This window comes from Stegostoma tigrinum, chromosome 32 (assembly GCF_030684315.1).
Source record: "Stegostoma tigrinum isolate sSteTig4 chromosome 32, sSteTig4.hap1, whole genome shotgun sequence".
NCBI lineage: Eukaryota > Metazoa > Chordata > Chondrichthyes > Orectolobiformes > Stegostomatidae > Stegostoma > Stegostoma tigrinum.
In genome coordinates this window covers 5981294-5998304 of record NC_081385.1, presented here as the reverse complement: position 1 = coordinate 5998304, position 17011 = coordinate 5981294, and the positions used below count along the sequence as shown (strand labels likewise).

Below are 17011 nucleotides of genomic sequence, written 5' to 3'. Positions count from 1 at the left end.
CAATCTTATTGATGCATACAAGATCCGTGGGGTGGCGTTGATAGGGTAGATTCTGAGGTTGTTTTCTGTTGTAGGAGAGACTAGAACTAGGCAGCACAGTTTAAAAACAAAGGATCTTCCAATTAAAGACACTGATGAGGAGAAACTATTACATTCAGAGGGCTGTGAGTCTTTGGAATTCTCCTCCCCAGTGAGCAGTAGTGTATCATTGGTTATTTTGAAGGCAGAGGTGGATGGATTCTTAGTGAGCAAATGAGTCAAAGACAAACAGCGGAAGGCAGAAATGTGGATGTGAGACTACAATCAGATCAGCCTTGTTTTAATTGAAAAGTACAGCAGGCCTGAGAGACTGAATGGCCTAACAGCTGCTCCTAATTTGTATGTTCAAACAACAACATACTGCTTGAAAGGGTGGCTGAGGCAGATTTAAGTGTAACTTTCAAGGTGAGATATATTCAAAAAGGACATATTTTCAGGACTATGGAACAGAGCAAGGAGAGCGGGACCAACTGCTTTCAAAGAGCTGGCACAAACACGACGTACTGAATGGTCTCCACCTGTGTGATATGATCCTATGATCTTTTGCTGTTGAACCGGAAGATGCAACAGAATACTTGCCTCTAATTCCCCTCTAATCTCACAGGATCTGACTCAAGGCAGAGGTATTTAATTGCAAATCATTGAGCACTTCCATATACAGGCTGTACTTTCAATTGGGCTAAACTTAGCTTTGTGGGTTTTTGTGCAGCAGAAAACTGATTACAGTTTCTATGCACTCATTGAACTTTACACAGTGCATTCAATCAGGTTTGACAAACCTCTGACTGATGTTAACTGATAATTTAAAGATTGCATTTGATAATAACCCAGCTAACGTCCACTATGTTTACAGGTATTAATGTATTGTCAGCCAGAACAGGGATAAAAGTCAATAGCATAAAAGTAAAAGCTAAAGCACTGGACTACCACACAACAACTCTATTCAGTATTTGTGAAAGGAAAAGACATTGTGATGTGTACACACAAACCAATTAAGTGTTCAATGCCTCGATAAAAGGTATAAACATCCTAATGAAGATGACATATATCCTGACGAAACGTACATACCTATGCACACCCTGATGGAGAATATACATATGATGGTGAAGGGTACACACACCTTGATGAAGAATAGTGAGTGAAGTAGGTTAGTGAATCCTCCTAACATCAGTTTTACGTTTGGGCAATCCATTCGAATTCTGAGCCTGTAAACTTTGTTTAGAGCTTCAATGTAATCCCAGTTTAATAGCATCGATTCAGTTCTGTCCTCTTATATTCAGATAGCCTATTCTACCACTTCTACATCATTGTCTTGCAACCTATGACTATTACTACAAACAAATTGACAAATAAATTGACAAATAAGATGAAGTAATGACAGGATAGAAAGAATTGTTATAATGTTTCATTACCTCAGCATAATGTGTTATAGCCAAGGAAGTGGTTTATAACAAATGTAGTTGTAATGTCGGTAAGACAATAGAGAATTTGCTCACAGCAAGCACCCATGGATATCGTTGAGATATTGGTCAAATAATCTATCCTGACACAGTTAGGGTGAGAGTTAAATAGTACCAGGACATGGGAGAGAACTACCTTGCTCATCTTTGAAACAGTGATCTTAAACTTTTACATTTATCTGAGAAGGCAAACAGGACCTCCTTCAAACATCCAAAAAGGCACTTTCAAACATCCCTCAGGACTACACTGGGAATGTCATTGGGGATATGGCCCTGAATGCTCTGAAGTGGACTTGAGCCCACAGCCTTCTGATCAGAGCTGAGTGCGACCCAGTCAGACATAACTGACTGTAAGATGAGACGTGTATAAACACTGGCATGGTCACATTGGGCTGAATGGCCTGTTGCTACACTGTAAATTGCTCTGCGAGGCAACACTGTGTAAATCATTCTCTTAAAATTACCCTAGCAATAAAACCTGAGAAGCAAACATGAAGCTTGGATCTGAACCAATACTATTGAATATCAAACTGTACATGGAGACTTTAAGAGATTTCATTGAGATGGAAAGCCAACTGAACCAGTAATTCAAGATAAGATTAAAACAACTGCATTATTATTGTTAATAAAACTAATGATATTGCAAATTTCTTATGTTGGAGGAGCTTTCATTTTTGCTCAAACATGCACGCAGCTAGAATTCAGTCCAACGCTTTCTGTGTGTGACCTTTACTATTTATATCTCCATATTCTCCCACCATGGTTTCAGGCCAAGTGTTGCTTGGCACTCTCGACTTCATTGTTTCATCTTTGACTGATACAGTAACCCTTTCCTATACTACTAGATTTCAACGCTGTTGGCAGTAAATCTCTGAAATAACCGGCAAAGGAATGCAGCAGAAAACCAGGAACAGCTCTGTACTGATTTATGGGGATGATGCCAGCGCTCATATATCAGGGTACTTTAACATAGCAATTATGTCACTGAACTAGTAAACCAGAGATGCAGACAAAATGCTCAAGAAACCAGGGCTCAAATTCCGGCAGCTGGGGAAAACAAATTAATCTGAAATAAAAGGATATTATCAGCAATTGTGAGTAATATGAAGCTACTAATTTGTCATAAAAACAGCTGTAGCCCTTGTTTGCAAATTACTATTACAGAAGACAATTTGTTCTTCTTGCCTTATTTGGCCCATGTGTAACTTCAGATTCACAGTAATGGAGGTAATATAGTTCTGTAATATAACATATACAATATGGTTGACACTGAAATAGGCTGGCATGTCATCAAACCTTAAGAGAAACCTCCTAACTGTATTGTAATGGTTCAAGGGATGGTTTACCACCAGCTTCCCAAAGGCAATTAGTGACAGGCAATAAAGTGTCAGCACCACAACACATAAACATGAAAATAAACACTTTGGACAAGATTGCCTGTTCTCTCGAAAGGAACAGGCTGGTGAACTGATAAATGTCTTTTAAAGAATCACAGAATCCTTACAGGTGGAAGCAGACCATTCAGCTCATTAATTCTACACCAACCCTCCAAAGAGCATCCCACCTACACCCACCGCTGTATCCTCTCCCTGTAACCCTGCAATCCCCATGGTTAATCCGCCTAACCTGCACGTCTTTGGATTGTGGGAGGAAACTGGAGCATCCTAGAATAAACCCATGCAGACAGATGGAGAATGTGGAAACTCCACACAGTCACCTGAAGCTGAATTGAATCCAGGTGCAGGTGCTGTGAGCTGCCATGCTGCCCACTGAGGTAAAGGTTTGATAAGATATACAAACAGCAAATAAATGAAGTGAACGGGTATGGCACTCCAGATGATCCTTTTCCATCTCTGCTTCTCTTTGATCACAGCCCTTCCTCTAAATTCACCTCTTGTCGTGTGTTCACCATATCCTCTGACATTCCTGTCTCTGATGCAGAATGATCTGTGCTCAGCAAAGGAAATAGTTTTATCCCTTTAAGCCCCAACCTCAATGAATCTTGGGCACACCATGACCTTAAACCTTTTCCGACTTCTCTGCCTCTGTGGTGAATTCTTTGTACAGAAGCCGTCTCCCCACTCCATAGACCCATTCACCTGCATCTAATGTTCTCCCTTCACCTGGCACCTTCTCTCCAGCCTTTTACCTGCACTGGATCTCTTCATCGAGAACTGCCAACTTAACATCAACCACGTTAATATCTCTTTTCCCTTCACCCACTCTAACCCGTCTCCGTCTGAATCTGATGCATTCTATTCACTCAGGTCTAACCCTAACATCACCAAATCTGCTGATAAAAAGGTGGTGTTGTCGTCATCTGGCATGCTGACCTCTAACTGGCAGAGGCTGAGGACCAACTCTCTGCCACTTCGTCCTGTCTCCACTGCATCACAATCCCACCACTGATAATCAGGCTGTAGTTCCCAGGACTGTCACTGACCTCATTTCTTCTGGAGGCCTTCTTTCTGCAGCTTTCTACCTCATAGACCTCCAAACCATATTTGTATCTCTTCTCCATAATCCAAAAACAGGACTGCCCTGGCTGAACCATCATTTCAATCTGGTCCTGCCCCAATTAATTTATTTTTTTCTCCTATTGACTCTATATACCCACTTGTATTCATGTTTCTTCTGATGATTTCCTTTTTTTTATCATATGAAATCCTTCTATACATCTGTTCCCTACCAAGATGATCTGTAAGCCCTCACTTCTTCCTTGAAAAGAAGCTTACACAAAGTCTCCTTCCACCAATGCCCTTCTCCATTTAGATGATCTCATTCTCAGTTTGAAAATCTCTTCTTTTCATCTCAATGTCCATGTCAAAGGTGTCATTATGGGTAGCTGCACAGGTGCCAGGTATGTCTGACTTTTTGGGACATCTGCAGGACATTCCTTGGTTCAGTCAGGACCCCACTAACAAAAGCAGGTCAGAGTCTAGGTATACTGAGGTGAGTAATTTACCTCCTGATTTTGCAAAGCCTGTCCACCATCCACCTGTCCAAGTCAGGAGTGTGATGGAACACTCCCCATTGGCCTGGACGGGTGCAGCTCCAACAACATTCAAGAAAGCAGCTTGATTGGTACCACATCCACAAGTATCCACTACCAAAGCTCAGTAGCAGCAGTCAGTATTGGGTTCTGACCCAAAACAGTGACCTTCCTGCTCCTCGGATACGGACTGACTTGCTGTGGTTTTCCAGCTCCACATTTATTGACTCTGTATTATCTTAAAGATGCATTGTGGAAGTTCAATAAAGATCCTTAAAGAACCTTCCAAATCCACAACTACTTCCATATGGGAGGACAAGGCATGGAAACACTAAGGCACTCACTACCCTGACTTGGAAATATATCACTATTCTTTCACTGTCACTGGGTCAAAATCCTTAATTCCCTCATGGCATTGTTGGACCCCCTAAAACACATGGACTGCAGCAATCAAGAAGCGAGCTCGTACTACCTCCTCAGCATTAAATGCTGGTAAGTCAGTGATACCCACATCCCATAAATAAATAAAAATAAGCATATGCCCTGCCAGAGACCAATTGAGTCAAATTGCCCACGCTGTAAATGCAATGCAGCTTGATGCAGTTATAGCCAGGGGAATCACACTTAAAGAATGTAGTCCCTTTTAAAAATTGTGTTTTTACATGAAGACTGGCACTATCTACAAGCTCTTTTCATTATTCTTCATCCCCTGCCTGTAGCTCCTGTCATCTTTCTCGACTTGACTTAACTTGAGCTTTGATCTAGAAATGCAGCCAAGAAGCCAACTCCCAATAATGTGGTAATACTTCTTGAAAACTTGAGGCTTGCAAGTCTGTGCAAGGGAAGAATTTGCATTTCAATTTCAGACAAAGGAGAGTTTTCTGAATCATGGACACTACTTTAATGTAGGAAACACATGACCAGACTACATACACCAAGTTTCAAACAGCAATACGATGACGCTGACCAATTATTCTGGTTTTAGTGAGTTAGGTAAAAGGATGTATTGTCCAGAACACCATTAAAAAGCTCCCTGTTCTTTCTCAAAAATTTGACATGGGTTCCTCTGCCTCCACCTCAGAGGGCAGTTTGGTTTAATGTCCCCATTGAAAAACAAAACTTCCAAATTGCAATGCACACCCCTGATATTGTACTGTAGAGGTGAATTTTATGTTCATATCCCTGAATTAGAACTTTGCACCCAAAGCCATCTAACTCAGAGGTGAGTGTCATTGTCACTGAGTCATGACTGTTGTTCAAACAGGAATTGGAAAGGATCATGAGTTCAGAAGAATGAGGGATGATCTTATAGGGACATACAAGATTCTGAGTGAGCTTGACAGAGCTGATGTTGAGAAGCTATTTCCATTGGTGGGGACATCTCAAACGAGGGGACACTCATTTAAAAATGTGATGAGAAGTAATTTCTTCTCACAGAAGGCAGTGAATATCTAGAATTTCTTACCCCAGAGAGTTGTGGAAACTAGATCACTGAATCTTTTTAATAAGGAAGTAGATAGATTTTGAAAATACTGGGGTTTGTCAGCTATGCTGAGCTGACATGGAAGAGGGCAGATCATGTATGATCTCGGAGAATGATAGGACATTTTGGGGGCCTGAATGGCTTAATCCTGCTTCTATGTCTTATGCTCTTACATCAAAGATTAAGGTGCAGAATCTTCAAATTCCTTGTAGTAATTTACCTGGGAGCAAATATTTGCCAATCAGTTACACCTAATTATATAGAATATACCAAGCAGAAACAGACCATTCAGCCCAACTGATCCTCAGTTATGTTCCATATGAGCTTCCTCCCACTTAAATATTCACACTCCTAAGACTATTCTTTCACCTTCCTGTGTGAATATGGCTTCTCCTTAAGTGCTTCAAAGCTACTCACCTCACCCACTCCATGATGTTCTCCAGCCTGAATTATCTGAATAAAAACATTTTTCCTGAATTTCTATTATCAGTGATGATCGTCTACCTAGGACTCCCTAAGGCAAACATTTGAGTATTTAATTAGAACAATTTTCTCACCCTGGACAAGTCCACGGTGCAGCAGCAACAAGACAAAAGAGGGGATAATGTGCTCTTTATAGCAATTGAAACTGCTCATTGAACTGAATGACTGTGACATCTAGGTGCCAAGATATACAAACAGCAATGGTTTCACATAGGCTGATAGCATCTGACTAAGAATCTGCGATCATTAAAATATATGGCACATTTCTAAATGACAGCAGATAAAGCAGAGACCTTCCAGTGAACAACAGAGAAAAAAGTAATTGAGGAGGCAATGAAATCATTTCTGAAGAAGGGTCCAGACCCGAAATGTCAGCTTTCCTGCTCCTCTGCCCCTACCTGGCCTGCTGTATTCATCCCGCTCTACACCTTGTTACCTTAGATTCTCCAGCGTTGACAGTTTCTACTATCTCTAATTGAGGGGACAAACTACTTTACGAAGCATGTGTACATGTTGATTACATACATCTAAAATGAAAAGTCTCTCAGGAGGTGTTTATTTGTTATTCAACATAAGATGCATATTATTGATACAACAACAGATACAAACATGTGTAACTATTTAGCACAAAACAACAGCATGGCTAGAAATGGTGTTTTCAACTTCCAGGAAACATGAATTCAACATCAATGAGGAGTATGATTCAATGTAAATATATGTCTCCACAATTCATTTACTAAAGTCACTACTGAACACACTATACCTGTTATGATTTCAAGCAATAAGAAGAACTTACGACAAGCAGCACCTTTCACAAACTTACAACGTCCCCAAAGGCACTGTATGATCTAGAAAATCCTCCTAATGCACAGTCACTGTGTACTATAGGAAACACCATGGCAATTTGTGCACAGCAACCGCTCATAAACTCCACAGAAATAAATGACCAGAATATCTGATTTTGGTGATGCTTGAAGGATCCATTTCAGCCAGACTCTTGGTTTTCTTTGAAATAGTTCTCCACTGAATCTTTTACCTCTTCTTGAGAGAACAAACAGGGCATTGGTCTAACACCTTTTCCAAAAGAAAAGCACCTCTGCCAAGGTTCTACACTGGACTGTCAGTCTAATCCTCGTTGTCAAGTTTCTGAATTGGAACCTAAATCCATGACTTTGTGACTGACAGACAAGAGTGATACTACTGAGGCATGGACAGGATAAAGGTATCAGTCTCAACTCTGAATTTTACATCTTTTACAGTTAACTTTAGATTCAATTTGCACCAAATTGTTGATGACTGTCATTCATTGACCCGGCGTTGCTGGAATCCAGGTGTATAGCTAGCAGTTCTCCTCCACTATTTTAGCCTAGCAGTCCTTTCAGCAGATGAATGCTCAGAATATAGGTGTTCTTAAGATAGTTGACAACAGCAGACATTACAGCCACATGTTGTCCTCCCCTCACCTTCCACACAAATATTCCAATAGGAATCATGGAACTGTACAAGTCAGAAAGAGGCCATTTGGCCCATTATGCCTGTGCCAGTCCTTGAACACCTGTAACAGTGTCAGCCATTGTGCCACACTGTAACACACAAGGTAAATGGACAAGCCAGACAGTAATATATTCCAGTGTATCAACACAGCATAGAGGTTAGCTTTTATACCTTGAATCCATCCACAGAAAGTCAGTCTCTTTTTCCACAGGTTTTAGACAATTGGTGAATGAAACAGAAAGGCCCTGCAAGGAAAAAAGTTTGCACAGGGATGTATGATCAGGACCGTGCTGCCTGAAATGGTGCTGTGGATTCACTCAATAGTCATTTTCAAAAGGGAACTGGATAAGTACTTGAAGGGGAAACATTGGCAGGCCCCTGGAGAAAGAACAGGCAGGTGGGGCTCATCAGATAGATGTACCTGGGCAGAATGGCCTCTTTCTGTGACATATCATTCGATGAATTTATGTCCTGCACTATTTATGTGAGCAAGTGAGTTTGTTCTTCAGATATATTCCTGTACTGTATTCCACAGGGTTTATAGCTCTGTTCTGAGTCAAACAGGAGCTGCTACAGCAGCAGCTCTTTGGGATTTATCTGAATGAGTGTTCAAGGAGGGGAGTGAATGCAGCACATAAGTAGTTCTGATGTTCTTACTTAGTGTTACAGTTGTCTGTTTCTAAGTATACTGGATCATTTGGCAGGACTTCAGAGTATTTCCAACAAGCAATGGCAGTCCTGTCCCTGAGAGGAGCTTTCAGTTCCGTTCCACATTGAATTGATTTGTCTTTTTTTTCTTTTTATTTTAGACACTATAAGATTACTTAAATAGAAACAATGAGATGGATTATAGGGAAAAGGTAGGAGATTGGCACTAAGTCAACATGCTTCGAGATCAGGATGTGGACATGATGGGCTGAATGGCTTCCTTCCATACTATAACAATTCTGTGAATCAGACAGCATGAGAATCTCTCACATATACCTTGGCAGCACATATATCCCAGCAGGAATCAAGCCGAGCATTTTAAGAATTGGTCATCCCATTCACAAAATTGGCAAGGTGTCTTTAATGGAAAGTTCACATGGCACAGAAGGGAATCTTACAGCTAGGAGCAGATTGTTAATTAAGAAAGAGCAGTTTTTTACTCTATATCTGAGCTTTGCCATTGTCAGTCTGAGAGTGCTTCATACTTGCAACTTGGCATCAAAGTGCAATCATGCACCTACGTCACCAACTGCCTGGCATAGATTAGAAAATCTTATTTTACAACAATCCAAATCTTGGCTCACCAGTTCCACAGGCTCCTACCCCCATGTCAAGGCTAGAGAAACTTTTATTTAGTCTATCTTACTTCCTTTGATATTGGCAACACCCAAAAACAACAGGTCTTTCCCACTCACAAAGCATTTACCAACATAACAAGTCACTGCTCTTCGATGATGACTCACTGTGGAGATCACTAAGATATATAAATACAAGTATCTTTCAATTATATTGTATCATTATCATATATTACTAGCACATAAATTGAAGTTAGTCGGTCATTAGTATTTCAATCATTAGAGGTGATACTTGTGCAAAGATTTATCTGTAACATCACTAATTTCAAAGTGCTGAGCTTGTATTTTCCCAGCAACACCCCTATATAGTCTAGCCTTGTTTAACTTTCATGCTGACAGGACTTGTGAAACATGTTAAAGAATCCCCAAAAAGCAATTTCCTATTGACAGGTTTGTCAATTACTTTGAGATGGTAGAGGATGGTTTAGTAACTAATGCGCCAAATAAAACCTCTTGGTACTTGTCAAGTTAATAAAGCAAGTCCTCCTTACAAACATATTAAGTTCAGTTTCTGACAGCATAGTGAAGTACTGAAGACTGAGAGAAACATTCTCACATGCATGATACACAATGAAATGAAAATTTTCCCAAAAACAAGAGGGTACATTTCCATGCCTTTGCAACATTCACTCCAGTTAACTCTGAAATTGTGACCTGTGTTGCTGGCAATTTCACACACACAAAACCTGACACAAGTGAACATTATTTAAGAGTCACAGATATATTCAACGTCTCTTTTTGTAGACAATAAGATGGAATCTGTTTAACAATCAAGAAAATGAATCATGGGTCTATGGCATAAGTTTGCCCTCTTACTCTTTGCCGTGGCACAGTAAATTGTTCTTTTGCAATAGCTTTAAGAAAGAGTAACCAAACACCTTCAACGTTATTCCTTTCTCCCCAGATACGAGGCCAAAGTCATTGAGCCCTTTCAAGCGTTGCATTGATTGATCAGATTCCAATGGAAATGAAAACATTCTGAAGGACCTAGCCCAATTTGATGCTCAACTTTGCTGTAAGGAGCTGGGACTTCACAAGATGTTTTTCAACATCACTTCAATAAACTATGAGTGGTTTTCCCATTGCACTGTGTGTCGCTGGACCGATAACAGTATGATGTCTAGAGGAAAATACTCTTCAGTGAATGCCATTCATCTCTGACATGACTGTGTGGTTGAATCTGTGGTCGATGCTTACTTCTTGCTTGGCTGCAAGTTCTCATTGCCCCATCAAAGCCTGTCATCAAATGCACCTGTTTATTTTTTACTCCACCATAAAACTACTTGGCCTTCCATGGGGGAGCAGGTTGCTGACTCCATAAATTTGTTGCATTGACCAAATGCCTGTAGTTTTGCTGTCTCTAATTTCAGCACAAGATTTAGCTTGCAAGGGTACTGGCTGCAGACCAGGATGGCCTGGATTGGGATATAATGGCATACCTGTTGGTATACAATACAAGTTCTCCACGTTTGCCGAATCAGCAGAGAAACTCCTCTGGACGTACTGTTTATGTTGCTGCGAATCTGTTTTATCTTGTGGGATATTTGGCTGGGACAGTACTTGGCCTTGCATTTCCAGAGGCCTTTGAGAAGATATAGGAGGTCCAACAAACAACCCAGGGTATGGCATATTTGGTAAATAAGATGGGCTCATAACTCCTGGATTTATAAGGTAAGGAGGGAAAGGCACTTGGTATACTCCACCGTAGGGATGCTGAGGCATCATGACTTCCACGTACTGCCCTGTTTCCGGGTCCAACAGCATTTTACGAGGAGGTTGAACTGGAGCATCCACAAAGTAATATTTTCCAGTTTCTGGATCCACAAGCATTTTTCTCTGAGTTTGAGGGTACTGAAAACAAGGCATGGGAGAGTTGTCTACGTCTTGAGAAGTTTGTGGAACTTCACAAACTGTCTCCGCTAGGTTTGACGCCCTCGCACCTGGAGAGAATGGAGGCTGGGTTTGGTTTACGGAAGAGTAAGATGGATTTTTCAGCTGAGCACCAGGGGACTGTGCATCCTGGGGAACCTGATGAGACATTGTCTGTTTCTCTTGCCTTTGAGGATCCATTGCCTCTACACTATGCTGATGCTGGAAGTAGGGGATCGCCGATGGTGGATTTGCTTTGAAGGTGGCAGATCGAGGAGAAACAGCTGTTAGTCCCACGCTGGGAACCTGTGCCTTCTGCTCTTTCAGAGGAATGGCAAGATAGTTTAAGCTATCGAGGGAAAGGGATGCTTGTTCCTGAGTGACTGCTCCACCTGTGGACTGTGTTTCACCTGCAGAGGAACTCAGCTTGTTCATATCCTGGCTGGTCAGCCTGACAGCAGGGAGTGTCTTCACATTAAACTCTGTTGAACTTGAGTGGGTCTGCAAATGTGTCTGCTGACACACTGCTTTGGGTGTTGATACAGGGATTTCAGCGGTGAAAGCTGACAAACCTCTTGAGTCACTATGATTTTCCAGTTTGTGAGTTGGTGTCTTCACTGAACTTGTTACTGTTTGGTGGTGATCTGTGGGTTTCACAGAGGATACGGTTTGTCTATCTGTGCTGTTAACTGAAGAGGAAATAGAAGCTTGTGCACCAGCATCATTTAGGAATTGATGCTTCACAGATAACGATTGTTTGTTTTTCATTTTGGCATCGGCAGACTCCAAGTTATTCCTGTTTTCTTCTTCTAAAATCAGTGACAAAACATAACTATCTTTGATTGGCTGTGATTCCTTTAGCATTTTCATGCCTGCTTTCTCTGAAGCTTGTTCAGCTCTCCCCTTTTTAACTTGTTTCTGAGATTCAGTCAGACTCTCTGTCTTAGTCTCAGTCTTGCAAATGGATGGCTTAATGCTTTCACTAGACTGGGTGCAATAATCCTGACAGGTTTTTTGATTTTCCAGAACACACTGGCTCTCATTATTGGCTTTGGTTTTCCCAGACAGTGACTTTTCTTCATTTGAGCTTCCCAGTTTCTTACTCTGATTCTCTAATCGAATTTGGATATCTTTGACAGTTTCATATTTCCCAGGTGGTGATTTGATGACTTCACTGTTTAAGGTGGAATTACATGAGAATCTCTTTTCCTTTTGCCATCCAATGTTTGTCTCATTTCTAGGCTCACTTCTCTCAGGTATTTTTGAGTTGTCTACAATTTGTGAGAGGGAGCCACTCATCACTACAGACTTCTTTTCCAATCCAGTCTGACATTTTCTTACATCATCATCATTCCCAATTGGCGACAGTATATCCTCACTACTGGCAGTAGATTTTCCAAAGTGTTTACTCTGCCGTTCCACCTTGACTTGACCTTCTCTTCCACGTCCCTCATTTCCTTTAATTTCTTCAACCTTTAAAACCACATTTTCAGAATTGTCATTCTTACTTCCCAACTTTCTGAACTGACCTTCTTTGTAAAATTCCCCCTTCATGGTTAATTCTTGAGTGCTGTCATTTTTTGACGAAGACATCTTTCGAAGTGTCTTCTGCTGATCTAATCTTGAGTCAACCTTTTTCTCTGATGTATCTTTTCCTTTCAAAATATTTGAACTGACTGAATTGGAAGTTGAAATTTTTAAATGTTTGTTCTGGTTTAATGGCTCATCCTTCTCAGCCAATGTTTTGGTAAAGTTATTTTTTGAAATCGTAATCTTCTGGTGTTTATTTTGATTTTCTGGTTTGTCTTGAGCTTCTTTTTTTGAATCACTTCTCCCATGTGTCAAACTCAAATCCACTTTGAGTGAAGTGACAGTTCCAGCAGGTTTTAATTGGCTGTGCAGTTTCACTGGGTCATCTTTTTCGATACCAACATTATTGCTGAGCACAGTATTGTCTTGTTTCGGAATGGATTGTGCTGAAGCTTTCTTTGATTTTTCTCCAACAGTCTCAACTTTATTAACTTTCGAACACGAATTCAACAGTGATGAATCTGGGCACTGGTTTTCCACACTAGTTGACCAACACTTTTTGACCTTGTCCATGTCAGGCATCAAATTACGATCTTCACTAGTTGAAAGCCTCCTCACCAAACTTCGATTTTTTTTCTCTTCTGTATCTCTTTTACAGCTATCTCTTACAGGAGAAACCCTGGTAGCTTCCTTACTTGAAGCAGATGAGCTCTGTGGTTTGTCAATTTTGTTTTTCTTCTTGATGTTCTTTGAATCTGCAGGCTGAATTGCCTCTGCACCCTCTGCTTTCCCAACAGTTTTGCAAATCTGATTTTCATTCTCTGCTTTTTTAGGAGTATCTGTCTTGCTTTTCTTTATATCAGATGGAAGTAGCAGCTTGATATCAGATGCATATAACCTGGAAGTGTCTGTACTGCCTGCGTAGGTCCAATATTTCTTGTCTACCGATGAACTATAAGACATTTCTCTGTTGCCTTTCCAATTTACGGATTTGCATTGGATGTTCATAGGCAATGTTGGGATGCTGCCCACCGGTACATTGGTTTGATCAGGCTCTGCAGGTAGCTGTGAACCATCAGGATGAAAAAACCCAGAAGGTTTGGCATCAGAGGCATGGAAACTTAATGCCCCGTAGGTATTCTTGACCAGTTTGCGCACATCTCGAACCTGATGGATGGGTCCTTTTGCTCTCTGTGCTGTCGAATCACCTCGGTCAAACTGGGGGTCAACGATTCTACAATCGTCTGTCTCAAATTTAAATGAAGCAGGCAGAGTCTGATATTTAGGGTCAAGAGGGATGATCTTGCTGTGGGAGCCTATGTTTGGAGCAAGCTGTTCGACTGTTCCATATGGGTCCATTTGCTTCTCATGTGCGGTTGGAAGAGCAGGTGTCACCTTGGGTGGTTGTGGCATTATGTTGCTCCTGGATGGGTTTCTAGTGTCTATTTTATTACCCCATTGTTTATAGCTGGGCTTGTCTTCAAGAACACTGGGCTGGCTGTCCTTGGAGTAGCTGGCCTGTTTGGTTAACCGTGGGATATGCTCGACATATCTCTCCTCCTGGCTGTTGTGTGCAGTGGCCTTTTCTGGTTGTGAATCATTGGGGAATCCTGCTTTCCCTGGCTTCGCTGCTTTCTTATCCTCGGTACAGCTCTCCTTCCAGCTCCTGAAGCCGCTGGGGTGTGGAGAGACAGTATCAGGGCAGCTCTCCTGCAGCGCCGCACTCCTGGTGCCTCCCAGCAGCTCGGTGCTGAACTCCCAGCTTCTGCCAAGCTCCACCTCTGAGTGCTCGCCCTCCTGAGTGAACCCTGGCAGGGGCAACTCAAACTCCTTGACATGCGCTGAGGACGGGGTGGAAGGCACAGACGAGAAAGGATCCTGGATGGCCCCCCGCTCCATTTTGAGCTCTTGCTCAAACTGCATCTTCTTGGAGATGACATTGGAGATGTGGGAGGAGGCAAACTTGGCCTTTTTGAAGCTTTCTTCCTGGGGCTCAGCTCTGTGCAGGAAAGTGGCCCTCCCCTCCTCTTCCCGGGACATGGTCTTTCTCTGCTCTGGGCAGGCACTGGCCTCGCTGGCCCGGAAAACGCTCAGCTCACTCCTCTCCCTCTTCTTGAACTGGATCTCCCTCTTGGGGACAGTGCGGGCTTCCCCCCGCCCCCCGGAGCTATCCTCCCGGCTTCCCACAGCCACCTCCACACACTCGAAGGGGCCGCTGCAGAGCTGGGGGGTTGCTCCGGGACCAGGCTGCTCACTGGCCGGCCTCGAGCCCGGCTCGCCCGGGGTGGACCACTGCGTGGTGCCGCTGCTGTCCCCGGACAGCGCCAGGGACAGATCGATGGAGCCCCCGGACTCGAAGAGCTCCATGTAGCTGGTGGCGGGACACGCCAGGCTCCGGAAGGCTAACGCCGTCAGGCGGCCAACCTCATAGTCCGTCTCGTCCAAGTCACTCACCAGGCTGGAGCTATCGCTCATGAAATCTCCACAAGTGTTCGCGACGCTCACACGCGGGCCCCTGGCGAAATGCTCTGAAAACTCTTTCTTCTCCACCTGAAACATCTTGTCCTTCCCTTTCGGCCTCCCCTCCCCACTCCCACCAACCCCTCCAAGCCTCAGATGATGGCCCCTTGATACTGTGCCTGCAAACTGCTCTCTGCCCTGCAAAGTCTCCCGTTGCTTCCCACCAGCAGCCCCCACCCCGACCTCTCCCAAGCTCTGCTCTATTCTGGGCTGTGATTGACAGCTGAACCTGTCGGCCTGCTTTCTCTCGCCAGTTGCTGATGTGCCTGTCTCGCCAACATCCCCCCCCCCCCCCCCTCCAAACATCCCACACACTCTCTCACACACACTACAGCCCCTCCCCATGGATCAGATTCAGTGCATTCGCCGACCAGGCCCCCTCGTTGCCAACTGGGGATGCAACTCGGGCTTGATATTTGCCCTTGCAACACTGAAGCTAATTGCTGCCCAAGTTTTCAAAGGTTTTTGTTGGTGGATTAGGCCTCCAGCCTTCACCTCCACCGACCCAAAAATGCAAAACAACTCGTGCGTTACCCCTTAAACTTGCACAAGTTGAAAAAGAAGTGTGGTCGCTCCTCCAATGTAGGAAATACAGCAGCCAATTTAGGCACAGCAGGATCCCACAATACTGCCATGATAACAGAACATAGATAGAACAGTAGAGCGCAGGGACGGGCCCTTTGGCCCACAATGTGCCGAACATGACACCAAATTAATACAGAGCTTCTGCCTGCCCTTTGTTCGTATCCCTCCATTTGTGGAGTCATACAGCACTGAAACAGATGCTTTGGCCCAGCCTGTTGAACAACTCCTTGCATGCACATGTTATCTAAAAGCCCCTTAAACATATCTGCCTCCACCACTACCCCCAGCAGCACATGCCAGACTCCTACCACTCTCTGTGTAAAAAAAAATTTCCCCTCTCGCCTCCTTTGAACTTTAACCCTATCAACTTAAACGCATGCCCCCTAGTATTAGACATTTCAACTCTGGGAATAATATTCTGACTGTCGGTCACCTCTGTGCACCTCATAATTTTATACACTTCTGATGATATGATCATCTGTTGTTACTGAAATGGTTTGGGGAGGGGGCTGGGGGTTGTCGGGGAAGGTGTTGATCAGACACTGCGGAGAACTCACCTGCTCCTTTATAACCAGACAGCACTGAAAGCTGCCAATCTGGACTCTTTAAAGGAGCTTTCCAATTAGTTTTAGTGATCTCCACCCACGATATACTGTCCCTTTAACAGATATTATTCCAAATGTCTTCAAAAATTCCAATGGAATGTGCTCCCAGCAATGTATCCCATATATTTTGTAATAGCTGTCAGGTCATTTACATCCAGCAGAGAGTTTAGACAGGGCCACCTTGGGAGAAAGCCTTGGCTGCAGTTGGTGGGCACCGAATACAGGGCAGCACTCCCTCTGTGCTGTACTGGAGTGACTGCCTGCAGTATGGGCCAAACTCCCTAGAGTAGGAATCAGAACACAACCTTCTGAACCAGAGACAAGAGGGCTATCCATTGATACTTCTCATTGAGCAAGCACCTGAATGCCTATCTAATACTTTCTCAAGTGGCTCAGTGTCACACTTTGTTTTATAATGCTGCTGATAAAGATGCTTATTATGTTAAAGGGTGCTACATAAATCTACATAGCTGGAGCACTGTGCAGGGTTCTTGCCCAGTACTATAGGAAATTTGTGATTATGCTGGAGGGAGTGCAGAGAAGATTCATCAGGATGTTGCCTGGTATGGAGCATTTTAGCTTTGAAGAGAGGCCATACAAGCTTGGAT

General features: G+C 43.0%; 1 protein-coding gene across 1 annotated transcript; it reads right to left on the bottom strand.

The window, feature by feature from the left end:
* Nucleotides 1-6996: 6996 nt before the first annotated feature.
* Nucleotides 6997-15264, bottom strand: LOC125466836 (uncharacterized protein C4orf54-like). Its single transcript, XM_048561922.2, has one exon. The coding sequence runs from the start codon at nucleotides 15250-15252 to the stop codon at nucleotides 10558-10560; it is 4695 nt and encodes a 1564-aa protein (XP_048417879.2). The 5' UTR covers nucleotides 15253-15264; the 3' UTR covers nucleotides 6997-10557.
* Between the last annotated feature and the right edge of the window lie 1747 nt (nucleotides 15265-17011).

Coding starts and splice junctions, on each gene's coding strand:
- LOC125466836 (XM_048561922.2), bottom strand. CDS start 15,252: ATGTTTCAGGTGGAGAAGAAAGAGTTTTCAGAGCATTTCGCCAGGGGC.